Raw genomic sequence first — 26,861 nt, 5'->3', positions numbered from 1 at the left:
CTTCAGCTGTCAGCCTCTGCCAGTGCATGTGGTTCTACATGATGGAATTTTTGCTTTCCTAGTTTTCTTTTTAAAAAACTTTAAATGCAATTTAACATTTTTGTTTGTTTCTCAACATGATAAAAGTTGCAGAGTTGAGCACTTCAAAATTGGGAAATGCCAGCATTAAGGACGTTTGTGCAAGCTGAATTCAACCCCCTTGTGTATAGACGGTATGACGCAGTCTTTGATTACATGAGCACATACCTTAGAACATAAGAACAACATAAGAACATAAGAATGGCCATACTGGGTCAGACCAAAGGTCCATCGAGCCCAGCATCCCATCTGCCGACGGTGGCCAATGCCAGGTGCCCCAGAGAAGGAGAACAGAAGACAATGATCAAGTGATTTATCTCCTGACATCCATCTCCTGCCCTTGTTATGAAGGCTAGGGCACCATACTTTATCCCTGGCTAATAGCCATTTATGGACCTAACCTGCAAAAATTTATCAAGCTCTTTTTTAAACCCTAATAGAGTCCTGGCCTTCACAGCCTCCTCGGGCAAGGAGTTCCACAGGTTGACTGTGCGCTGTGTGAAGAAAAATTTCCTTTTATTAGTTTTGAACCTACTACCCATCAATTTCATTTGGTGTCCCCTAGTTCTTGTATTATGGGAAAAGGTAAATAATTTTTCTATATTCACTTTCTCCACACCATTCATGATTTTATATACCTCTATCATATCGCCCCTCAATCGCCTTTTTTCCAAACTGAAAAGTCCCAGTCTCTCTAGCCTCTCCCCATAAGGGACCCTTTCCAAGCCCCTAATCATCTTAGTCGCCCTTTTCTGAACCTTTTCTAATGCCAATATATCTTTTTTGAGGTGAGGAGACCACATCTGCACGCAGTACTCGAGATGTGGGCGTACCATAGTTTTATATAGGGGAAGTATGATCTCTTTTGTCTTATTATCGATCCCTTTTTTAATAATTCCTAACATCCTATTTGCCTTACTAACTGCCGCTGCACACTGCATGGATGTCTTCAGAGAACTATCCACTATAACTCCAAGATCCCTTTCCTGATCTGTCGTAGCTAAATTTGACCCCATCATGTAGTACGTGTAATTTGGGTTATTTTTTCCAACATGCATTACCTTACACTTACCCACATTAAATTTCATTTGCCATTTTGCTGCCCAATCACTCAGTTTGCTGAGATCTTTTTGTAGCTCTTCACAATCCCTTTTGCTTTTGACTGTCCTGAAGAACTTGGTGTCATCTGCAAACTTTGCCACCTCACTGCTTACCTCATTTTCTAGATCATTGATGAACAAGTTGAACAGGATCGGTCCCAGGACTGACCCCTGGGGAACACCACTAGTTACCCTCCTCCATTGTGAAAATTTACCATTTATTCCCACCCTTTGTTTTCTGTCTTTTAACCAATTCCCGATCCATGAAAGGACCTTTCCTCCTATCCCATGACCACCTAATTTACATAAAAGCCTTTGGTGTGGGACCGTGTCAAAGGCCTTCTGGAAATCTAGGTATATTATGTCCACTGGGTGCCCCTTGTCCGCATGTTTATTAACCCCTCCAAAGAATTCTAGTAGATTAGTTAGACACGACTTCCCTCTGCAGAAACCATGCTGACTTTTGCCCAACAATTTGTGCTCTTCTATGTGCCTTGCAATTTTACTCTTTACTAGTGTTTCTACTAATTTGCCTGGTACTGATGTTAAACTTATCGGTCTATAATTGCCAGGATCTCCTCTAGAGCCTTTTTTAAATATTGGTGTTATATTGGCCGTCTTCCAGTCATTTGGTACCAAAGTGGATTTAAACCTTATGTTCTACAACACTCCTGCCTCATGCACAGGCTGGTCAATGAATGAGGTAGATTGCTGCAAGAAAAGAGAGGGCGTTCTCTTCTTGATATGGTACTGGACCAGGATGCAGAAGGGCTGCATTCCACACTTGGCATAGACTTCTTGTATTATGTAGCTAAGAGTGACTTTGCAACTTTAATGTGCTTTTAATGGTGTTTTTTATGTAATATGTACACATGCTAAGTAAAACACTTCAAAGACATTCTGTATGTTGAATGTAAATAAAATCTTTTCTTAAAAAAGAGCATATTAAGAAACGAACAAACAGATATATTGTAAATGATCAATTAAAACTGTCACAGAGAGGTAGCTGTGTTAGTCTGTATCTTCACAAAACCAAAAAGCAGTCCTGTAGCACTTGAAAGACTAACAAAATGATTTATTAGGTGACGAGCTTTCACGGGACATGAAAGATCAGCACCTAATAAATCATTTTGTTAGTCTTTCAAGTGCTACAGGACTGCTTTTCAATTAAAATTGTGTTCTGAAGATGTGCTGACACAGATGCCTGAAAGTGAGGATCAGTATTTTTAAAAAAACAATTCAGCAGAAAAGTTAGGCTAGTTACTTTATCATAACACTGCTTTTCTTTTACCCCTTCTGTAGATGTATAAGCTTTAGTGATGCTATATTATTTTTGTAATGTTTGGTTTCTTACAAAGATGACTGTTAGGTAAACTGTGAAGTATTATAAAATTTGGCCCAATAAGAGACAAGGGATTATTTTGGGGAACTTTAAAAAAAATGGGAATTATTTACATTAGACTCTGTTTCATTTAATACATGAGGTATAGTCATTCTGTACAGTAGAGCATGCGGCCAGATCCCAAGATGCATTGCACAGGGCTTCTCTTCAGTCATGACCATTTGCTTAGCACCTCTGTGGCTCAGTAGCTACATCCATATACTACCTCATTGCTCAGGACAGCAGGTGAACAAGTGTGCTGGGACTGACAGCTGATGTCTTATGGCCCAAACAGAGATGCCCCATGTACTGTTCACCCCAATCCACTGCTAAAAAGGCAGACAGGAGACCACTTGCCATATCACCATATTACTAGGAAGGCAAACACAGGGCTGATGACTAGTATAAGGCATCACATATGGTACAAGTGTAACATCTGTGGCTTTCAAGATCCCTCGGCAGCTTTTGCTAACCCCAAGCATGAGAAAATATTTGGCTAAATTTCCAACATGTACCACCCCATCTCAGCATACTGTGTGCTTGAAAGAGCAAAGTCATTCACCAGCAATCTGGTCAGGGCCCGGACTGAGCTGAAATGAACACAGTAGTTCTTACACTGTACGTCTTTAATTACTTCCTTGGTCATTGATTCAGTGTCAGATGTCTAGGTTAGTCAATCCATTGTTCTCCTACTTTTTGCTTAGTACAACGCTTTCAATGGTCCTTCCAGCATTCACCTTCTTCAGTTTCTTCAAAAAAAATATAAGAAAAAGAAAACAAAGCAACTATTTTACAGGTAAAATATTTTAAAAGGTAAAGCAGGCAATTTATTGTGGAACCCCCCTCGGTAATGAGCGTGTGTTCGAGAAAAGAAGAGTGCATGTAAGGGTATGTCTACACTGCAACAAAAAACAAGGCAGCCAGTCTGAGCCTGCCTGGGAGTCATATGCCAGACCAAAAATAGTAGTGTAGATGTTCCCACTTGGGCTGGATCCAGGCTCTGAAACCTGAGGAGAGGGGTGGTGAAGTGGCGATATACCCACTGATACTAGATATGCTTCATGGGTTTGGTCCTATACAGGGGTTGGGTGCTTTGTCTCCGCAGCTGTGCCACTGCAGCATTTCTAGAGGAGACCTAGATAAGACTTTGCAGCAGGATCAGGCCCCTAATCACTGCTGCACCCAATCCCATCCTTTCCTCTGCACGCCTCTTTTTCGTCTACCTGAATGAAACATCAGTGCAAAATTGTTTAGCTCAGGATCACCCCCTTGAGGGCAGAAATTCCTGCGCCCCTATGCTTTAAACAGACAATGGTTAAATCTTACCTGGCCCTCTTTCATTCATTCTGTCCCCTGGTGCTAGCAGATGGGGGTCTCCCAGTGCTAAATGCTGATGCATTTTACATTCCGACTCAGCCTCAGTATGTTTTAGCTTGCCAAGGCTCAACTAAAATGGTGATGGCCAAAGGAGGCTGATGATGATAAGACATTCTGAATGGCGTGCCTGATTGCACTATGCCTGCCTCAAAACCATAGGCCAGAGGTCACACCCGTGTGATTGTATAACCTGGTCCATAGCCTGTGACTGTCAACCCAGAGACATGGGAGCTTGGATCAGAGAAGGTGAAGGGCCTGATTTTACAGGGAAGGATCTGATCCTAAGCAAGCGACTGTGGTCCCATTACCTTCACCTTCCTGAGATTGGGGGGGTCTTTACTCAAATGTCCATGCCAATGGCAATTAGTATAAAAATAGAATTTTTAAAAGACCACTAAGTCGGTAGTTTATCAGTACTCACTGAGTACTGTACCTACTACTTTCTATCTTACAGGACAATTTAACTCCTTCCTGTACTCATTGGCCTACAAATGCTTAAGGCAGAGTGCGAAAGAATATTACGTATCTGACTCCTTTTGAGGAGCTCACTGTGTGCGTGATAGCTTATTGTGTTCTTTGAACACAAGCGTCCAAAATTCCTGGGCTGTAAAGTTTCTATTCCTCTCCACCAGCTTTCTCAGTGCATGGGCTTCTTTCTTGGATTGTTCAAAGCTTGGAATCCACATCTCTCGCAGAGATGTCCAGCGTAGGTTTGGAGAGGAGAATAAGAAAGCCTCAGGTTTCGGGCAACTCAAGTGGTTAACCTGTGCGTTCCATCTCCTGCGTGGCAATCCCTGGCAATGGAGGAAAAACACAGGAAGGGTTTAATTAGACTCCAGGTCATCACGGACAGCTGCACTGATTAACAGGAAGTTTTATCCCCCCAGCTCCTCCTTCCCAGTGAAAGAATGTTTCAGTTTCTTGTCTCACAGAACACCTCTTTGCGACGTTAGTGCTCTGAACTGTAGCCTGCCTGGATGTTTTGTCTGAAAGGGTCTAGTGCATGCTGTGAAAGTGAAAATTTCCCCACCTGGCCCTACTTATGGACTTTAAGCTGCCCTGGAGAGTGGAAGAATAGATTGGTTTCCCGGCACAGCTACACGAGTTTTCTGCGTTGTTGTAGTAGCCATGTTAGGCCCAAGATACAAGGTGGGTCAGTGCCCCATCCCCTCCAAGGTCCCTAGCACGATGCCCAGAGCAGCCCCCCCCACCCCCCCCGGGCAAGCTGCAGGCACATCCCTTCCCTAGCCCCACCCCTGCTCTGCCTCTCTCCTGAGCAATGCTACCCGTGGCACTTTGGGGCCTGACACTGCCTGCCCACTCACCATGCAGGTGGCAGGAACCAGAGCAGCATTCCACCTTAACGTGCTGCCTTCTCAGCCCGCTACACCCCACTTCTTTGCAGCAGCCAGAAGTGGAGGGACCTGGCACCAGAGTGCTCTGCTCCCCACCACTGCGGAGAAGTGGGATGCAGGGGGCTGGGAGGGCAGTGCAACAGAGCAGAGCAGGCTGCCAAGCTCCCACCACCCTCATGGTAAGTGAGGAGCCAACCCCTACTGCCACGGCACCAGGCCCTACATAATCCCTCAGTCCCTCCCATCCATAGGACAGTTGGGTTGGCCACCTCCAAAAGGGTGGGGCAGGGGTGCCCACCCCACTTCATCCTATGGACAGGAAAGCTCTGAAGTGGCTGGTTCTATTAGTGGACCAGATTCTACTGGCAGCAGAGACAAGCTTTCCAGCTTTCCAGAGCTCTTCTTCAGGACACTGTGTAGCTCGAATGCTTAGCTCTTCCACCAACAGAAGCTGGTCCAATAAAAGATATTACCACCTTGCCTCACTCCCATCCACAAACATGGTAACCACGCTGCGGGTTTTTGGGAGGGAGACATCTTTCCATTAGGAACTAGACTGAAACAAAATTAGTTTTCGAATTGTCCGATAAAAGCTTCCAAATGCTACAGAACGATGCTGAAGTGCCAAACCAATGGTGACCAGTTTTATATATCTAGCAATCCCCTGAGCCATTTCAGCAAAATAGTCTAATCCCTGCACTAGGGTCTGATCCTACGCCCATTGATATTATCAGCAAAGCTCCCTGCTAATTTTAGTGGATCAGAAGCAGATTCCTAGAGAAGAGCCAGACCCTCAACTCATATAAATTGGTGATGTTCTGTTGATTTTCCACAAACTGGTGCTGATTTATTCCTGCTGAGCTTGTGACTCAGAGTTTAGCAACTGTCATTTCAACAGCTATGCAGAAGGCACTGCTGAACTCTGCTAGTCCTGGAAGCCTACATGAATACAAAGATCTAGCAACGTAGGATGTAGAAGAACCTCTGCTTTCAGTTCTACAGCTACTCTCTCCTACACTTACATGATTAAGCAAAAAAGAGAAAGTCTAATCAGAAATTTGAGTCAGCATCCATTGACTTGATGATCCTATCTAAGCTGAAGGCTCCACAACTTGCCTGGTGAAATTTCTCGTCCCTGTCAACTAGTGATTAACAGTCTAGCAGCTGAAAACAATTCGCACATTCTTAGTCCCATTTTTCTTGAGTACAGTTCATCTGCCTAAGCCTTTTTTCTCTCCTCTTGCTGGTTGATGAGAAAGCATGGTCATTCAGACTGCCAGAGTAGAAAACAAGAACAAGAGAGAAGATATCACAGACCAGACTGTGATATAATATAAATGGAAGGAAAGTTCCTGATTAGGTTAAGTAGATGTAAAAATAGTTCAATCCATACTGATAAATGACTAAGGAGAAAAAAAATTCCACGCGCAATCAGTGGGCACTTTGGAAAGTGCCCATCTTTACTATGTGATGACAGAGACACAGATGAAATGAGTTGGTGGTTTCAGTCAAATTCCAGGTGTGCCAAGTCCCTATCAGAAAAACCCACTGCAACTCGTATCTCAGGTGAGAGGTCAAGGAGGCAGAACTACGTTGTGACCCTAACAAGTGACCCCCTCACGATCATAACTGATAAACTTGTGAGGCATTGTTCACTAAATAGCGTATTTCACGCTGTGTATGTCAACATACCACCAGAGTTTTAGTCCTGTTGGGAGATCAGTCTGATTCCTTTTCCCAAAGTTCACCCTCCTCAACCCCAAATACAATGTGTTTCATGGGTACCTTTTCCTGCCTTCGGATGTTTTCCCACACCCTGTTGCACACCATGCATTCAAACACGTCAATATAATTGTCCTGGGTGATATCCTGGACTCCCCATTTGCGGTCTTGGATAGCAGCGAGCAGGCGTTGATTGGAGATGGCCCCTTTCAGTTTCCATTGTAGGTAGGCCTCGTACTCGTGGTCATTCCTATCCAGTTCCTTGATGTAGTGTGCCAGCTCCCTGGGGTGTGCGAATCTTGTTACAAGGATTGCACTCTTATTGCTAGGAAGCCAGTCCGTGATACTTGGGGATCCATAATACACTGGTACCACTCCCAACTTAAGGGGCCGCCAGAGCTTTTCAGTGATGTAATCCTCACAGACTGCATTTTCAAAAGCAAGGATGAATTTGTACTGAGCAAGTATTCTGTAAAAGTTGTCATCGTCCATGGAGGCTGGGTTTTGGAGGTACTCAGGGAGGTCTCTGTTATGCAAGCATTCGCCATAGGAATCCACTGGGATGTAGCTCATCAGCTCACGCACGTAGCTGTCCCGGTCTGAGGGAGGGTCACAATCGGACTGCACGTACACAAGCGGTGCAAGTCTTTTTCTCAAGCTATTCTTCTTTTGTAAAGGAACCATGTGTCTCAGAGACTTTATGACCTCCATGCCCTCCAGATACTGAGTAGTCAGCGGCAGGTGGGAGTGGCGACTGAAGGTTGCTGTGTGATTGAACAAGGTGATGGTAGGTTCGTGAAAGAGCTTGTAGTTGTTTTTGGGTGATTCTTCATGGAAAAGGGCCCAGTCATGATGGTGTTTACGAGGGAGGGGTAAGCTATCTATATTAAAGTCAGTACCTAGACAAACACAAATAATGTCACTAGTCAAAGCTTTAATATACTGAACCACGAAAACATATATTTTAAATCACTTTATAAGGTCCCTGCAATTTACTTCCATCTGACTGTGCCACTCTTACAATTAACAGGCTAGAAAGTGTAGTAAGTTTCCTTTGGCAGCAAAAGAACTACTTCTCTAATGAGGTACTACTCACCGTATGTAAATATGGCACAACCAGACCCTTAATATTTCCAGTAAATTCCGTGATGGAAGAGCAACAGACTTCAGCTAGGCAGAAAAGGGTTCTGTTAATTTGCATTTTTGTGGCCTTGTTATTACCTTTGTTGTAAGACACTTAGAAATAACAGGATTACACCCTTCTCTGGCCCCAGGCTCAAAATAAAATTCCAGATACAATAGTCACTATTATGAAACCAACAATAAGCCCTTGCGTGGGGGTGTGGGAATCTGTACCACTTGTTCTGGTGTAACCACCTTCACAGTGTATGTACCTTGGAGCATGTGAGTAACCATTAATGTGAATTACATACGATGGATCTTCAAAGTTGGGTCTCCTCAGCCTGCTCTTCATTCTACATCCCCCTTCCCCTGGCCAGCTAAGGTCCTGAAAAGCGTCAAGGCTTGTTTGGAACTCAGCAGCAAGAGCCACTTAGGGGCAGGGAGCTGGAGAGAAGCCTCTGGAACTGTTGAAAGGACTGCAAATGGACAGGCTATGACGGCTGAACATCACAGCCAGATACAAGTCTCTCGTCGGGAGCAGGAGCAGCTGGCTAGGGAGCCAGTGCAAAGGGTACCCCCAGTGAGGGCCACTGGCTGAGCCTGGCTTGGAAGTGGGCAGAAGCTTGTTTGCTTGAGTACAGACCGGACTGGACAGGGCAATCCAGGCTGTAGGCCTCCAGTGCCCCGACTCTTGATTGGACAGCCCCAGGGGCTCCAACAAGAACCACTCTTGCTCACTTTGAACTGCATCTATTTAAGTCTTTGTATTTAGGATGCCGGCAACCTTTCTCCTTTCCTGCTAGCGCTCATAAAAGCCGTCCCTTAGTCCTGTGTCTGACTGGCTACTGGAGCCCACCAGGGTTAGCACCTACAAGGCCTACCGGCTGAAGTACCTACTGTGCTTGCCTGAAAAATGTGGTACACCAGACATGATACACAGAAACACCAGTAATTACACATGCTTATTGGTGTTTGTGTCCATTTATCTTTAAAGTAACTCAACTTCCCTCCAAGGATAAAAAAAAAGACATATGCCAAAAAGCTTTAGAAACCAAATATCAGTGAATTACCACAAATAAGAGAATGAATCCAGACAAATGGAAATTTGAGACCGATTCACTCAAACCATCCCAGAAATGCAAAATAGCTATAAACATGGTCTTTTAACTGTCCTCTTAAATGGGTTTGTGGCTGCTTTGCATTACTAGACTGGGCCAAACCAGCCAGAGCATAGAGGTAAATGACTCACCCAATGACTTCCCTTTAATTCAACCAGCTCGTACAGTGAGGGATGGCTGTATAAAACCCTAATACCAATAGTGCAAGAACCATAAAGGACAGTGGATGGTATGTGGAGGAGTTAAAGCATTTTCTATCCTTTGTTTTTACACGATTCTGCGGGGTGACCATGTTCCCACAGTATGAATACAATCCTCATTTTTGCTGTGTTGTTGCAATGTGAACTCCTAGTATTGACACTAGATTATTAGAGCAGCAGCTCATGGGGTCTATTTTATTTTTACAACATGCTTTCAAGTGGTGATAAGTGAATCAGGGGAGAACAGAAGATAGTGAAATGCCATAGACTTCTGAGTAACCTTCACTTCCTGGGCTTTTGCATGTACCCTTCCTCTTTGGGAATGTCAAGAAAAACGGGAATACAGAGAGGACGCAAGATGAGGGAATGGAAATGGGAGAGTAACACTGACTAACTGACGATAAAGCAAAGGGAAGTCTGTGGACGAATGCCTTGAAATGACAAATTCCAATGGCACATACACTTCATCAGTCTTAGTCAAGCTGGTGGACAAAAAGCTTTTCAGGATTAAACAGGTGATGACAGCAGTACCTGCCACTGCAGGACAAAGGGGAATTAAGAAGTATATGATGAGATAAAGAAGGTGGATCAAGATGGAAAGTGGTCATAATTATAATTTGCAAAGTATTAACTAGAAAACCTGTGATGCACAGAAAAGTGCAGAAGGGAACAGCAGATGTGAACAGGCGAGGCTCTGCTCCTTTGAAAATATCTTGCACACAGGGTCTCATCTCCCAGGGCTGACAGGACAGAACTTCCCTGGCTTGCAAGATATACCTACACAGCAGCTCGCGCAGACATACCTGCGCCAGATTTACTCTAGCTAACTCAAGTACCAGAGCAATGAACTCCGAGATTAGTCCATGCTGAACATGCTCTGCCATGGCTTCTCTGCTTCAGTGCTTTAGACAGCTAGCTTGGCACATCCACATCAATCAATCACACTCCATGACTGCAGTGTAGATGTGCCCTACAACTCTCATGTCTGAAGCTTTGGCAGTTAAGAAACCACCTGGTTCACTTCTAACAGCTGCCACCTTGGCTCTTGGTAGAACCTTCTGAAGGTTTGACTGAGGCTAAGATAGACATGCCTGAGTTAGCTTTACTTGTGCTGGTATGGCTACAATGTAAATATAGCAGCATGGGTTTCATCTCAGGCTGTACAACCTCAGGTAGGAGCCTAGGCACATAGTCACATTACTAGCCCACATCGGGGGCTGGGTTCTACTGCTGTTTTTGTCATGCCAGCTGAATGAAGGCTAGGCAGAATGTCTACCCTAGCTCCAGTCATGCTGCTGACGACAGTGCAGACATACACTGGAAGCAGAAGTTCTCCCTGCAAATGCAAACTCCATTATTCCAGAATTTTTAAAGGAACTGTCTGGAAGCCATCCCAAGGGGAAAGAGTAAAATCCACTGTTGGGAGCAACACTTCACTTCCAAACAGAATCCTGAACTCTGAGGTGAGGAGCGGGCTCAGTGTGACTCTTTCAAAGGAGGGAAATAACAGAGACACGGTGCCTCTTCAGAGCTGTCAGATGCCTGGGAAAGTAAAGAGCGATGATTCACCATAAACAAAAGCAAGACTTACTCGTAAAGCCATTCCACCAGAAAGCACCTCCATCTTTTACTGTACGGCCCAAAAATCTTCTGAATTATACACAGACAAAAGTTTCAGAGGCAGAGCAGGGAAGCTTCTCCTGGGATGATGCAGTTCCCTGCCAGCTAGAAATATAAACACCCTGATCTCCACCCACAAGACAATGACAGGTACAAACTACGCAGGTGTTCACTGCACCTTCAAAGACATGGCTGCCCTTCTGAAAAACTTATCCAGGAAGTATAGTAAAAGCAAGTTAATGCTAATGTGACAGCTTGCCTTGTGCATGCCGTAACTTTCTGGAGTTTAAATATGTAAAAGCTTTGCTTTAATGGAGGGGGACAACAGTTGCATACAATATGAAAGCTTTGAGTCTGCTTTTATTGGGAGCAATAAATCTTTCCCTGATATTTCAAAAACTAACATTTTTAAATTTGCTTTCGCAAAACTCTTCAAAATGTGCACTGTTATCAGAATTAAAAAGGCACTTGTGGGGCTTTTGCTAATATAATAATTCCAATTTAATTAGGCACATTTAATTGTTTCCCTAAGGTTGGGGCAATGAGCCACTTATATTTCTGTTAGAGTTGGGGACGGCAAACAGAAATACTGTCATAGGCCAGAAATATCACAGCCTTTATGGTATACATACGACGTAAGATTTGGTTTCCTTTTCTTTAAAATGGGTCAGCTTTTGAATCCTTTGCCATTTTTATTTCCCATAAATGCTTAAGCACAGGCTCACTAAAAGACTACCCTGACCTACTTATTTGTAATCTGGAGTTCTCAGAATGGAAGCAGTGAGAAGTCTGCAAATCAGTGCTAGATAAAGCTGATGATCAAACTACATGCAATCAATCCCCTGAACTAATGAATCAACGTACTGAACCCTGAAATAGTCTTCCAATACCAGATATTTTAGTTGATGGCAGCCCACCAGTCTGAGCCTAAATAAATCTTCCTCACACGACGTGTGAAATGCAGTTTTTCTCTTAACGAAACTGTAAAAATTGCAGCTTTTTAGCTTTGCATTATATCTTTTCCCATTAGTGACAAAGACATTATTTCTGCTTTTGACTGTTTTCTGCAACCCTGAGAGCCAGAACTGTTCAGAGAGGTAGATTCTACTCTTTGGGCATCCTCAATCATAGGTGATGGAACTAGGAGTGTAGTAGCCCCGGATGTGACTTCCAGCGCCCCTGTCCTCAGTGGAATTGTCTAAGTGGAATAGTCTACTAAGTTCCACTCATTGTCACATGGAAGGCAATGGCGTTGGTTTCACATGAAACAAATTGGTGAAGGTAGGAAAGACTTGAATCTTGGCTCTGAGACCGGCTTTTCATGGCTGGCAGTGAGAAGCATGTCCATGTTAACCACATTTGACTTAGAAATCAGTGGGAGACAATACACACATAAGTCCACAAAGCCATTCACAGGATCGCTTTTTAGATGAGAACCGCACTTTAGGTGCACGCGAAGACATGCTGGTGTACTATGTCAGCCAGCAGATTTTATTTACTTCTGCTGTGGAAGTTTATAGGGGCTCTGTACTTGATTTGTAACAGGGAAACAGCAGCACGGGAGGGAACTCATTGATTTAAAATTACTCGGATTCCTTACCATAGAAGAGAAAGGCTTTTGTCATGTGATTATGCTGGTAGGTCCTCTTGATAGTAAAGAAACAGGTATCTTCTCCACACTGACCTAACCGCCCAGTCTCGCCAGTCAGCGGGGACCACCAGAGCAGGATGGGGTATCTGTCCACATCTAAAACTCCTCCAGCATTGCCGTAGAGATCCTGATTATTAAAAGTGTGATATGCATGTTTCTGCCGCTCCTCCTCCAGTTTTGAAGAACCATCTTGTAAACGGGAGGCTTTTATCTTCCCTTCAGCCTTGCCCAGTTCAAGAACCACCTTGGGAGAAAAGCACATACACTGTAATGTGCATGGCCAATGACTTACAGTTTGGTTAGCAGACACTAATTTCCTGGTGTAAAGTCTGTCACTGGAATTCACCCACCTCTTGGATGGATGTTGGCAGCTGTTTAGTAGCATTCAGCAGCACTTCATGGCTGTTTTGTATAGGAAGTGAGTGACACATACTATACCCATGTGAAATTGCTGATGGATTTTAGGCAGACAAAGGAAATTTTCAGCTTCAAACTGGCGAAGGTACTAGTGGTTTATCATATAGCTCCTGCTGTCTGTCTGGTTAAGACATACAACATGGAAGGCAGCCCCTTTTTAAAATGAGCCCTCCCTGCTACAGGCATGCTCTGTAAAAGGGAGGGGTCAGTCAACAGTGGAATTACAAGGGGAGATGAAAGTTGATTGTGCCGGAGAACTCCCAAAATTGCCCCGGATTTTGTAGAATCACAAAACCTTCTTAAGTCCTGAGCAGTGTTCCCTATAAACTGTGAGCTTGTGCAGCCACCCAGGAGAGACTCAAATGCCACACAGCTGATTAGCAAAGTACCCACAGCTAAGTATTTTTCTACTTGTGGTGCACATTCATGCATGCCTTGGTGCACATAAAGAAATTTATTCTGCACATGGAAAAGATTAGAGGCAACACGGGTCCTACAGAACCTTAAAGACTAACATTTATTTGGGCATAAGCTTTTGTGGGCAAAAACTCACTCTGTCTGATGCATGGGGGTTTGGTCTTTTCTCCTCATTTTATAAGCAAGTAATAATTCATTTACCTTTTCCTTCTAACCCCGTACTCTCAGTGAAGTATGGAGCTAGTACAATTTCTTTACATAGGTTCTTCTTAAAGTGTTATTTATTAGTGAAAACATTCAGGGCCTTTAATGACATCATTATCCAGTATAACAGTTGGGCTGTGTCTAGATTGCCGAGAACTATCGGCAAAAGATATGCAAATTGTGCACGCATTTACATCTCTCTTGTGGACAGTTCCGTCAGGAGAGGCTTTCCCATCCACATGAGGCAAATGTCAGGAAAACCTCCTCTGCTGAGACATCCCTTCTTCCTCATGGAGCAAGGCAGGCAGGGATGTTGGCAGAACGCTCCTGACGTGGCAGACTTCTCCTGAGGGACCTTCAGTCTCCTGACAGAAGCCTGCAGTCTAGACATAGTCTTGGAATGCAACTACATGCATCTCCTTTCCTTCCCTTCTAAGACTAGAACTCTTCAGCTACCCCATCTGAGGATTAACGGTACCTGGAGTGTAACAAGAAGGAAAAAGAAGGCCATAAAGCAGAAGAAAGATGCCCAAAGTTTCTTCCTCCCAATTCTAATCATGCTGCACTTTCTGGCATAGAGTGCCAAGCAGTGGTCAAGGCCTGTTATCAGGGATACCAGCACCTCCTACAGCTTCAGTCATTCCCACTGTGCATTCCCATTCAGTCATGGTATTTCTCAATTGCCACAGCTGCTGAGAAGGAGGCTCCATCTAGGATCGTATTCCAGCTCAGTGTTTGGTTCAGTGCTGAGGCAGGACTGTGTTCTTCTGTAGACATCAGAGCACCATTCTGAATCAGATGCCTTGGAGGTGGATGCACTAACCAAATCAAACACAGCAAAGGAGCAAATATTAGAACCCTATGTGCTGTAAACAACAGTGCAGCTAAAATTAATACTAGAGGGAACATTCATCCTTTACTACGCACATTTCAGATAGGAGCTAGACCTGCTAAGAACACTGACAGACAGAGCCTGATTCTCCACTGCCATCAACCTGGTAAGCACTGACCCTTGTGCAAAACGGGTGTAAAATACTATCACCTGTTTCCCTGAGTGAAGAATTCTGAGTTGCACTCACTATATACAGGGATAAATGACCAGACCGTGATAATTTATCCAACACACACGAGTCTGAGAATTGAGCCTGACAACAAGTAACCCCTGTTCCTGTTTTAATGGCAATGAGAGATGCCGTTTTGCTAGCACTAGATCTCCAGCTGAGGACACACATCTCAGCATTGGGATAAATGGGAAGGAACTAGGAGGTCTCAAAGCCATTTGAGTTAAATTAAACTTGTTTCTTAACCAACTTATAAATGAATATTTTAGAAGTTGGAAAACAGCCTCCAGCTGCTCTGCAAATCCAGCATCCCACAGATTACCAGATGCATCTTCTGTCTCAGTATCAGATTATCAAGACAGTGGCTTGTAGGACTTGACGCATCCAGCAGTGCATGGATAGCTCTGAAGCGAAGAAGCCAACTACACATATGACACAGCTTCTCCCTTTAGTGTAGGCATCTCCCCTGCTTGAGAGGTGGTAGCTATGTCAACAGGAGACGCCCTTGAGTGAAATACTGCTGTCTCATCAGGAGTTCAGCTGGTGTAACTACATCACTTTGTGACACAGTTATATCACGGTAGAACAAGCCTTAGATATTTCATATATTAAGATTAGTATTCAAAATGTTGCAGTAATTTTACATTTGAGATATGAGACCAAAAGCAAAATGTCTTCAACCATATCTGGCATGTGTTCAGCTTTTCATCCTTTTGGTTTGCTAAAACACATTCAAATTAATTCCTCATTAATATTTTCATTGCCATAACAATTGGTATAAATATAAAACATTCAAAAATGATACATTCAAACACTATTAACATTACAAATTTCAGCACTATAAAGTTAAGAAATGCCAGAATTAAGGATGTCTGTGCAACCTTAACTCAGCCCCGATACGTGGATGTATTTTGTAATTACATAATCCCATACTAGTTTTCCACCAGACCCTGCCTTCACTGGAGCATGGCTAGTTAGTCAGTTTTTCATTTTCATTTTTTTCATTTTCCCTTTCATTGTTGTTCCGTATGCAGTCTCAGATCTTATTTTACCATACACCATTCAAACCCAGCTCTTAATACAGAATTGCTAATTTCCTCCTGAGCTGGGGGAAGGGGGTGGAATATTTAACTGCCTGACCAAGGCCTTTGACACAATAAATCATGGAATATGGAAACACCTCCAAATATTTAGTGACCCAGAGAAGATAACTGCTGTTGTCTACTTAGTCTGCAGTGGTGGAATGTGTTGACTGATGAGAATATTTCATTGGCACCAGTGGCACCAGACAGGATGCATAAGGCTCCAGCCTTCTTTACCAATGTCTTTTCAGCGCACTTTTGTTGGCACTCCAGGATTTTGCCTGAGGTACACACATCCAGGTCAAATTGGATGGGGGCATATTCAATCTGCAGCGATTCAGCACCTGCACGGACAGGGGCAGTGCTAGGGGCAGACTGCAGGGCTACAGCCATCCCAAAATTTGCCTTAGCCCTTTTATAGTCATCCTTCCCCAGTCAGGAAGGGCTCCCCACCACTCGTTTGTTTGTGCTTCCACTGGCTCTGCTCACTGTCCCCTCAAACTGGGTCACACACAATGTATTGGGCGGGAGCTCAGAAGGCAGAGCAAAGAACAGCGACTGCTGGCCAAACATCCAGCTCTGAAGGCAGCACTGCCACGGTGGAGAAGTAAAGGTCACATAAGACTGCATGGTGAGTACACTAACCACAGAGTTAATCATAACGGCGTGTCATCACCTGAACTTTCCTGAGGGAGTGGATCCAGTAGGCAGCCTTTGAGCACACCTACCAGACTGGGCCCCTCCATTTAGTTAGTCAGCAGAATGCATATCTTGCCCTGGTGTGGGAGTCTCTCTGGAGCTTGGCTGGGAGTTAAGCAGCAGACACCCACAAGGAGGCAGCACTGCACACGCTCGGAGGTGGAAACACAAGTGCCTAAGGAACTTCTACTGCAACAACTTAGCTGAGTAAGGACAGGCACCTACAGGCTTTGAGCTGGAGTTGTTTGCATTGCAGTGGTGCAGGCAGCGGGGGCTTGGATGCCTAGTTCCTTTTGAGCAGTCACATCTGGGCTTTTTCTCACAATATTAAGGGACAGATAGTCAAAAACAGCTCAGGTCCCATTTAGTAATCTAAATGAATGGGTCATTTTTAAATGGGCTCAGGTAAACCAGGTAAACTCCTGTAAGCTGAGTACCTACAGCCAGCAGCATGTGTTTCTATTGGTGGTGCACATCCACACATACTCCAGTGCACATAAAATTTATTCCACCCATGTATGAAAAAATTAGAGGGAACACTGGCCTCAACAGCTCGTATTATCCTCAGCAAGAGCTGCTGCATGCCCAGTGCTCTTGGAAATCTGGCACTTGGTGTTCCTTCAGTAAAGCAGTTAAGCATGCTCTGCTGTGACTTTTAAAAATGGATCCCTGAAGTTAGGTGCTAAAGGGTGACTTGGCAAGAGTTGCCAACACAGCGGATTTTATGACATGCCTTGTCTATTTGACATTTCTATTAAAGCTTCAGCTCCTGATCTCACATGACTACATGCCAGTCTCAGCTTTTGTTCCTAAAAATGTTACGTTTCAAATAATCTTTATCATTGCAGAGAAACATTTGGAAACATGAATGCACTCTGACAGCTGTGTAACCATATGACAAAGAACACAAAACTTATTATTATTATTTATGTATACTTGTCTCATGATTTGTGAATGCTTTGGGCTGGCAATACTGTCTAGGTGTTAGGCCCTTTTGGAAATCAAACTACTTGTTTTGGCAGTTGAGTGCAGTTTCTGAAATAACCAGGAAAGCAAGCACACATCTACACTGGGCCAAATACTACACTCAGTTAAACTGGGGCAAATCCAGAATAGCTAAGCCCAGAGGACAGCAGCAGTCAGTCCAGTGTCTTTCATACAGTACATTCCATCTTCTCCTACTCAGCTCAAAACTAAAAATCTGGTTGAGTAAAAAACTGCAGCCAGAAATGAAGCTAGAGTAGCTAATTTGGGTGGATGAGGGTGACGTACATTTTCTTTGCTGAGTATTGGCCTATTTTGACTGCCGCCTGTGATGATACTGGAGAATCTTGTGCTGATGTGCTGCCAGTATACTGCATCTGCCATGCCCAGAGTAAGTTCAGAACTTCCAAATGGTTGTAACAGTAAAGACTTACTTTATGGTAGCACCCTCAGTTGTTCTCAAAGCTTAGCTGGCCATCCCTAACTACCAGGACTTTCCAATGAATTCCAAAATGGAGGGAGACCATTGGGATTTGAGCAATGACTGGAATACATTACAAACTTTCAATCTCCTGTGGCGTGAAAAAACCTCATTTAAATTCACACAAATGCGTTTTGGAGACCTTGCCTGTTCAAAATGCCAGATTTTACAGCCCAGCAACACACACAGATTATTTGTTTTCCAGTATCATACTACATCTGTTTAAGCAATCCAGTTCATAACAGTAATCAGAGGCTTTAGTGTTTGCTAAGCCTGTTCTCTAGCGCAGCACTGTATGGGATGGAGATGGCTCATTGCATCTTTCTCAGCAGCATTGCATCCTATGTTATTAGATAACCATGAAATCCACCAGCAATGGTGTGGATTTTTTTTCCTTACCTCCGGAAAACTGCTGAGCTCTTATGCCATTGTTGCTATGCTGTTTTTACTTTCAGTTTGTGCAGCTGTTTGAGATCACAACGAAAACCTGGAGCTCAGAACAATTCTCTTAGCAAAATAAATATGCAACGAATCCCTCTGAGAGTGGCCAGCTCCTGTTAATCCAGTATCCGCAGTTTCCCTAGTTCTATTACAAAGCAGAGCTATAGCCAAGAATGGAATCAGTTCTTTTCCAGGTCCTGAATGTTCTTCAAAGGAAAACTCAGGAGACTAATTACATTAATTGCGCTATCATTTTTGTGCAGATTGCTCTTCCTGGAAGTCTGAGATAAGGAGATCTCAGCAAAAATCTGTTCTTGATTGTGCTGACTTCTTTTTTGGTAACTGCAGTTATTTTAGCTAGTACCCGTCTCTTAGCAGGACTTATATTCACTGTATTCTGCCAGAGGAAGGTTGTTCAGTTATAAAAAGAAATGCGTCACAAAAGTTTGGCATGCATGGTGAGCTCTGCAGTTCTCAGGCCAAAAGCAGGCTAAATGCATACACTTCGTAAATTCTGTAATCAGATGTGCCCCTTGGAAATGAAGTGGATATGTCCAGTTTCAAAATGATGAGACCAATTCTGTCTTGCCTTGTGCCCTGCATAGGTGCAGCTCACTAATCCTTGAAAAGTAAATTGGTTAAAAGACAGGAAACAAAGGGTACGCATGAATGGAGAGGGGTAACTAGTGGTGAACCCCAAAGGTCAGTCCTAGCACCAATCCCGTTCAATTTATTCATAAATGATCTGGAGAAAGGGGTGATCAGTGAGGTGGCAAAGTTTGCAGATGACACTAAACTGTTCAGGATAGCCAAGACAAAGGCAGACTGTGAAGAACTTCAAAAAGATCTCATCAAACTGAGTGACTGGGCAACAAAATGGCAAACGAAATTTAATGTGGATAGGTGTAAGGTAATGCACACTGGAAAAAATAACCCCAGCTATACTTACAATATGATGGGGCTAATTTAGCTATAACTAATCAGGAAAGAGATCTTGGAGTTATCGTGGATAGTTCCTTGAAAACATCCGTGCAGTGTGCAGAGGCAGTCAAAAAGGCAAACGGGATGTTAGGTATTATCAAAAAAGGGATAGAAAATAAGACAAGGAGTATCTTACTGCCCCTGTATAAATCTATGGTACGCCCACATCTCGAATACTATGTACAGCTGTGGTCTCCTCACCTAAAAAAAGATATCCTGGCACTGGAAAAGGTTCAGAAAAGGGCAACTAGAATGATTAGGGGCTTGGAACAGGTCTTGTATGAGGAGAGGCTAAAAAGACTGGGACTTTTCAGTTTAGAAAACAGGAGACTGAGGCGGGACATGATAGAGGTGTATAAAATTATGACAGGTGTGGAGAGGGTGAATAAGAAGTTATATATTTGCGCCCATAATACAAGAACTAGAAGACACCAAATGAAATTAATGGGTAACAGGTTTAAAACTAATAAAAGAAAGTTCTTCTTCACTCAGTGCATAGTTAACCTGAGGAACTCCTTGCCAGAGGAGACTGTGAAGGCTAGGACTATAACAGAATTTAAGAAAGAGCTAGATAAATTCATGGAGGTTAGGTCCATAAAAGGCTATTAGCCAAGGGTAGGAATGGTATCCCTGGCCACTGATTGTCAGAGGCAGGAAACAAATTCCTTGATCATTGTCTTCGGTCCACTCTCTGGGGCACCTGGCACTGGCCACTGTCAGCAGACAGGCTACTGGGCTGGATGGACCTTTGGTCTAACCCAGCATGGCCGTTCTTATGTTCTTAAATTCACAGCAGGTCCATTCCAAGCTGCTAGCACTCTGAAAGTGCTACACAGAGGCAAGGAAGATTCAGTCCCTATGGATCTAATGGGGATGCTGCTTCCATTACTTGGATGAAAGATGTTTGTTTCTGACAGCTGGTTAGGTTGGCCCATTAGGCTTCTTTTACATCAATTGGAAAACCTCATGCCCTGTGCCCCAAACATCAAAGGGACTAGTCACAAGTGGATTGTGTTTGGGGAAACAGTTAGAATTCCCTGCTCCCTCCCAACAACGTAGGAATCTCATTCTGCAACTGATGCACCAAGACGAGCCCAGCCCATGTGTGATGTAACTGTTTGGGTGGATAGGACTGAATGATGGAGGAGGAGGACTCAGAAACTGGTAGCTGCAGAAGGGGAGGTCCAGGGTACAGTAAGCCCCCAATGTAGCGGACCCAGATTCAGCAGACTTTGGGAACAACAGGTGTCTGCCAGGTTCCTGTGGTTCCCAACTAGCCTCCTGCCCCTTGCCAAGAAAATACACAAATGCTGGCAGCTCACTGGAGCCACTGCAGCTGGGTCCCCTGAGGAGTCATCAGGGCCACCGGAGCAGCTGTCAGAGCCGTGCCGTGGCTGTAGCCACTGCAACTGGGGCTGCTGCTGTGTCTGCAGGACCAGCTGTGGTTGAGGCCATTGCACCAAGGTTTCAGGGGCTGTAGCAGGCGCTGCCACCTGGCTGGAGCCACGCGAGGGCTGGGGCTGCTGCACCATGGCTGAAGCCGCTGCCACAGCTTCAAGGCCCACCATGGCTGCAGGAGCCACGCAAGGGCTGCGGCTGCTGTCATGGCTTCAGGACCCGCTGTGGCTGGGGCTGCAGGACCTGCCACAGCTGGAGCTGTTGTTGTGGCTGTAGGAGCCACAGCTGTAGGAGCTGCCATGCGGTCCGACCACCAGGGGTAGGTTGCACACGCAGGCAGAAGGCACTTGCACATGTGCCCCACGCCCAGTGGGAGGAGCACATGGCAGCTCTGGCTGCAGTGGGGACTCTAGCTGTGGTGGCTTCTCCAGCCCTGGCAGCAGCCCAGGACCCAAGGAGGCTCCAGTGGCAGTGGCTGTAGCTGTGGCTCAGGCTGGGCAGCTCCAGCAGCTGTTGTGAGTTGCCCATTTTACAGTATTGGGAAGTTGGGCTGGGGAAGCCGGGGGGCACACTATGCGAATACAAGTAAACCCTCACATTTAACAGACTTCTGGCGTTAAGGGACACCCCCCTCTCCCTGTTAGTCCATTAAATTGAGGGTTTACTGTATAACAGAAGAGACTGGAATAGCAAAGCAGTTTTAAAATGTGGAGAAGAATTTGTGAGGACAGAGAGGGGCCTGGTGATGTTGCGGGCGTGGGATAGTCGTGGAATGTAGGTGGTTAGGGAAAAGACGGAGAGTGAGGGTGCGGGGAGGGTATTGGATCACAAGAGGAGGGAGACACGATTGCTGTAAGAGGGGAATGGAAAGGGATAAATGACAGCTTTCCCCAAACTGGGCATTTTTCAGGGATGGCTATAGAAATGTGTGAAATCCATGTCTATTGTTGTAATGCAGAGTATTACTTCAGGAAATCTAATGTTAGCTGCTCTTGCATGCTGCTGACCAGCCTCCCCTGCAGGCTGAGTGCTTGCACAGCTGCCCAGGAGAGATTCAGGTACCACCCAGCTGATTAGCTGAGTGCCCACATCCACCCCGCATGGGTAGGGTGTGTTTCTATTGTGGTGCACATCCACACATGCCTTGGTGCATGAAGCAGGTCTTTGCCCACAAAAGCTTATGCTCCAAAATATGTTAGTCTAAAGGTGCCACAGGACTTCCTGCTGGTTTTGCAGATGCAGACCTAACACAGCTACCCCTCTGATACTGGTGCACATAAGAAAATTTATTCTGTCCATGGATGGAAAAAGTTAGAGGGAACACTTCTTTGACTCCATGTAGTTATACACAAAGCTTGCGACAGAGTGGTCTAGCAAACAGTGCCACCATCATTTATAATGTTCCTGTCAGGCATCAGTTTCATGGCATAACCACAAGATATATATATTTCTCAGAGGGGGTTTAGCAGCTACAGTAGTGGTCTAGGAGCCAAGAAGCCTGTAGTCTATTCCCAGCTCTGCCACTAACTTACTAGTTAAGTCACTTCAGGGCTCTTTGCCTCCTTTTTTCCCCTTTACCTTATCTATTTTGACTGCAAATTCTTTGGGGGCAGGTACTGTCTTGCTACATGTATGTATAGTTCCTACCACAATGGAGCTCTGACTTTTCCTAGGTGCTCCTATTATGAATATAACAACTGCTACTGAAACATATTTAAGAGTGTGAATGACATCCACATACCTCACCATCATTTGTTTTGCAGTTTGTGTTGCTACCTTTCACAACTTGCTCACGTCTCACAATATTTGGTGTTTTTCATAATGGCTGAAGTCCTGGAGCCCAGTTATTAGCAGAAAACCTCAGCTTTCATGGTTTTGTAAAGTAAATGTCTAGTTTTCATGGTTGCACAGACTGAAAATATGCTGAGTTGCACCCTAAATGCTGAGGACCCAGAAGACAAATAAAATGAACACAAAATGTATTACTTTCAAAACCATGATTTCTTAAGACCCCCCACCCACCCATTTATCTTTGCATGTGAGGGACTAAGTAATACTGAAGTCTGCATGTAGCACTAAGTAAGCAGTACAGGGGCTCACAGACAGAATGTAGGGACTGAATCAAAGCCCTGGGACTTTTCCTTGCAACAAAGCCTGCTGCCAGCTTTGTCCAAATATCTATTCTGGAGATACCATCACTGGACCTAACCAGTTTAGTCACAGAATCACGGACACATTCTCTTGTTCCTCAACTAACATTATATATGCCATCATGTGCCAACAATGTCCAGATGCTTTGGACATTGGACAAACTTCAAACTCTCTTAGACAAAGAGTTAATGGGCACAGAACAGACATAAAAACACTCCTGATCCACAAACCGGTCAGGCAGCATTTTAATGGAGTGGGCCATTCTGTTAATGACTTAAGAGTGTGCGTCTTACTGAAGAGGAATTGTCACACTACTTTGGAAAGAGAGGCTGCTGAACTCTCTTTTATATTCAAATTTGACACATTAACACATAGTTCAAACCGGGATACGAATTTTCTGGGACACTACAGGGGCTCTTTTGCATATTTGGCTTAATCTAATTCTTGACTCCACCCCCCCCGCCCCTCTACTCTCTGATTTGTTCACCTTGATAATTTTTCTTCTGATTTGTCAACCTTGATTACTATTTTTGGTTCTCTGTGCCTTAAATATTGAGTCTGTTCTGGTATGGCTATGGTCTGAAGAAGTGGGTCTGTCCCATGAAGCTCACCTAATAAATTATTTTGTTAGTATTTAAAGTGCTACTTTACTGCTTTTTTGTTTTGATAGTATATAAACTAGCACGGCTTTCTCTCTGTTACACTGCAGAGAAGGAAAGTCACATTGATTTCAATGGCTTTGGAAAAGGCCCTCATTCTACAGTGCAGCTAGATGGTCACGAGACTGTCAGAGCTTGCTTTTTTAATTACACATCCCCATGTTTCACAGCCTGACAATGTTTGTTCCGGACAGATTATCCTTTGTATTTACTGCTGATAGCCATATGGTGTGACACCATTAGAGACTGGAAAGAGAAAGTAGTGGTGCTGTGATCCAACTGTGCCACCCAGAGGAATGAAGCTGCTACTGCAGCCTCTGACCTGCCCAGTTTGCACAAAATAAACATTTAGCAATGACTATAAGGACATGAGCAAAGTATGCATTATATGACATGTGTTCAGCATCCCAGGGTGTTAATTCTACTGGAAGCAGGATGTTCAAGAAAAAATAAGCATTGAGGTTAGAGGCTACACCTAGTTCAGTCTGAGGTATCCTTCAACTCCCAGTAAAATCCTGCAGTTGCAGATTCCAATTAATGAGACAGAGTGGTCCACGCAAAATGAAAAGTCTGACAAAGTGATGTATAAAGCAGTGGAATAATCTTCCCCAAGAAGGAGGAAACCCTTTTGTTAGGATTTTTAAAACAGGAAACATACTGTTGGAAGCATTGGTATAGGGCAGAGGCTGGATGTTATAATCTAATCTCATCTCCATGGTTCAATATCCTCTGTGTTTTCCGTTTATTTTTTTCACTTCCTTTTTTAATCCTGTAATCCCAAAATGTAATGAGCCAGCACCCCAGATGATATTAAGCAGCATAGCTCAGAATCTGGCCCAACAACATCACTGCATGATCTGACAAATATATTTTTATTTTCTTAACATTTCTCTGGTCAAGTTTTGTCTAAAAACAAGGATTATTTAGTTTGGGTTTGTTGTTCTTTTCTGCATTTGTGTATTTTTGTATGTTTCCACATGGCTCTATGTTGCATTTCTCATGTAAATTGCGTTACAGAAATTGTTCTCCATCCTTTGCCTCACTCTCTTCCAATGTGTCACATTTTCTCAGTGTTATCTGTAATTTTTAACTCTTGTTTTATTATTTGACACTCAGGTTTGTAGCAGTTATTTTAACTAGCTTGGGTTACCAGCACTCCCATTTTGTTGGCTGTTCTGTATTGTGCATCTACTCATAATCCTATAGCTCAGAAAGCCTTTCTGTACATTACATGCATCAATCCATTACGATAGTCTCCCAAGTTACAGTGAAGGTTGCGCTCCTAGGCAACCTTGAGTACCTCAAATTTCATGCAACTTGGGAGGAGCTGGGAACCATGCAGCAGCCTGGCTCCCAGCTCCCTTGTGCTTGCGGGAGTTGGGAAACTGACCAGCCCTGGTGCACTGGTCAGTTTTCTGGCTCCTGGAATGGTGGGGAGCCAGGAACCAGGCAGGGGTTTTCCCGCTCCCTCCGGGGTGGCAGACAAGTCAAGCTCTCTCCTGCCTGCTCTGACAGGAACTGGGAAACTGACCAGAGCATCAGCTGGTCAGTTTCCCCACCACTCACGTTAACCTGAGATACACGCAAGTTGAGTGTGCGTACCTTGGGGTTCTACTGTACTACATTATGATCATTTGTATGACAGCCGTGCCTAACATCACCCATTGACATTGTTCCACAAGCCAGCCTAACTCAGCAAGAGCCAGCCTGTGGCCCAAAGCGTTTGGCAATATATACGGGCAAATCAGGTGGACACTGAGAGGGGAAACAAAGGCCCCAGGCATAACTTGCCCTAGGTTGAGCACAGTAAAATGGACAACCCTCCAGGCTTGGCCTGGAGTCTTTCTGAATCAGTAACCCTGTCCCAGTGACTACTGAAAGCAATCTGAGAGATTATAACAGGCTATTTTTGAAAAATTACCTTACAGCAGGTTTTTTTGGTCCATAAGTTAATTTAGAAAATAGAAGACTTAAGAGGGGACATGATAGCAGGTTTCAAGTACCTAAAAGAGGGTCACAAGGAGAAGGGAGAAAAATTGTTCTCCTTAGCCCCTGAGGATAGGACAAGAAGCAATGGGCTTAAACTGCAGCAAGGGAGGTTTAGGTTGGACGTTAGGAAAAACTTCCCAACTGTCAGAGTGGTTACACACTGGAATAAGTTACCTAGGGAGGCTACGGAATCTCCATCGCTGGAGGTATTTAAGAGCCGGTTAGACGGCCACCCGTCAAGGACGGTCTAGATGGCGTTTGGTCCTGCCAAGAGGGCAGGGAACTAGACTGGATGACCTCTTGAGGTCCCTTCCAGTTCTAAAGTGTTCTGTGATTCTACAATAAGCTTTTGTGGGCGCCGACCCACCTCGCCGGACGCACAACACTGCGTCCGAGACCGCGGGTCTCTGCCCACGAAAGCTTGCGCTCCGCTAAGCCTGTGAGTCTATAGGATGCCACAGGACTTCTCGTTGGTTTTGCGGACACAGACTAACGTGGCTACCCCTCCCATACTTACACCACGGATGGGCAGCCTGGAACGGGCTGCACGAGTGGAGCTTCCTTCACCTCGCTGGGCCGCCGCAGCCTGGGGACGGCCCACTGGGGACGCACTTGCAGCCCCCACGGCTCCTCCCCGTCGCTCCCAGCACTGTAGGGGCCCTCAGGTCACCCGGGTGGTCCCTGCTCCCCGCGGAGGGGAGCCTCCAGCCGGCTGTCGGCCCTTCCCGCTCCGGGAGGGAAGCTGAGGAGCGGGACTTCGGCGCTCTGCAGCGCTGGGGGGGCGCGGGGGGCAGCGGGGCCGCATGCAGAGCGGGCCGCAGGTTACCCGTCGCTGCCATAGAGCCCGGGGGAGGTGGGGGAAGTCTCCCCGAACAGCTCCGGAACTGGCAGCTCAGACGCTCCCATCAGCGCTCCAGGAGGGAAGCAGCATGTGACCCTCGGGCCGCCAGCTCTCCCGAACCGGACGGACCGGAAACCGATGGCGTCCGGTTCGGGAGAGTTGGCAAGACTATTAGACACCCACCTGGCTTCGCCCTGGGGTCAATGGCCGCACGCGGGGCGGGGCCACAACTGCTCGCGCGCTGTGGAGAGTAGACGGGTAGCGGTCTCCCAATAGGCCCAGCTGCGACACGGCCGTTGGGTTGGCCCGCCCCCCGCTCCGGTCGTCAGCCA

At 45.0% G+C, this 26,861-nt stretch overlaps 1 protein-coding gene across 3 annotated transcripts; it reads right to left on the bottom strand.

Moving 5' to 3' along the window:
* Positions 1–2,319: 2,319 nt before the first annotated feature.
* POFUT3 (protein O-fucosyltransferase 3) lies at positions 2,320–26,794 on the bottom strand. Of its 3 annotated transcripts, none has more exons than XM_074994596.1 (5): positions 26,713–26,794; positions 14,241–14,580; positions 12,674–12,968; positions 7,077–7,912; positions 2,320–4,730 (listed from the first exon to the last, which is right to left on the bottom strand). In XM_074994596.1, the coding sequence occupies exons 2-5, from the start codon at positions 14,319–14,321 to the stop codon at positions 4,482–4,484; spliced, it is 1,461 nt and encodes a 486-aa protein (XP_074850697.1). In that variant the 5' UTR covers positions 14,322–14,580; positions 26,713–26,794; the 3' UTR covers positions 2,320–4,481. The 3 variants fall into 3 exon arrangements, with proteins under 3 accessions (XP_074850697.1, XP_074850695.1, XP_074850696.1); XM_074994594.1 differs by having other exon boundaries at positions 26,206–26,762; XM_074994595.1 differs by lacking the exon at positions 26,713–26,794 and adding an exon at positions 18,469–18,524.
* Positions 26,795–26,861: the final 67 nt, after the last annotated feature.

Source organism: Carettochelys insculpta, chromosome 5 (assembly GCF_033958435.1).
Source record: "Carettochelys insculpta isolate YL-2023 chromosome 5, ASM3395843v1, whole genome shotgun sequence".
In the NCBI taxonomy this organism is placed as follows: Eukaryota; Metazoa; Chordata; order Testudines; family Carettochelyidae; genus Carettochelys; species Carettochelys insculpta.
The sequence above is the reverse complement of the archived record's forward strand: the minus strand, read 5'-3'. Positions and strand labels throughout refer to the sequence as shown.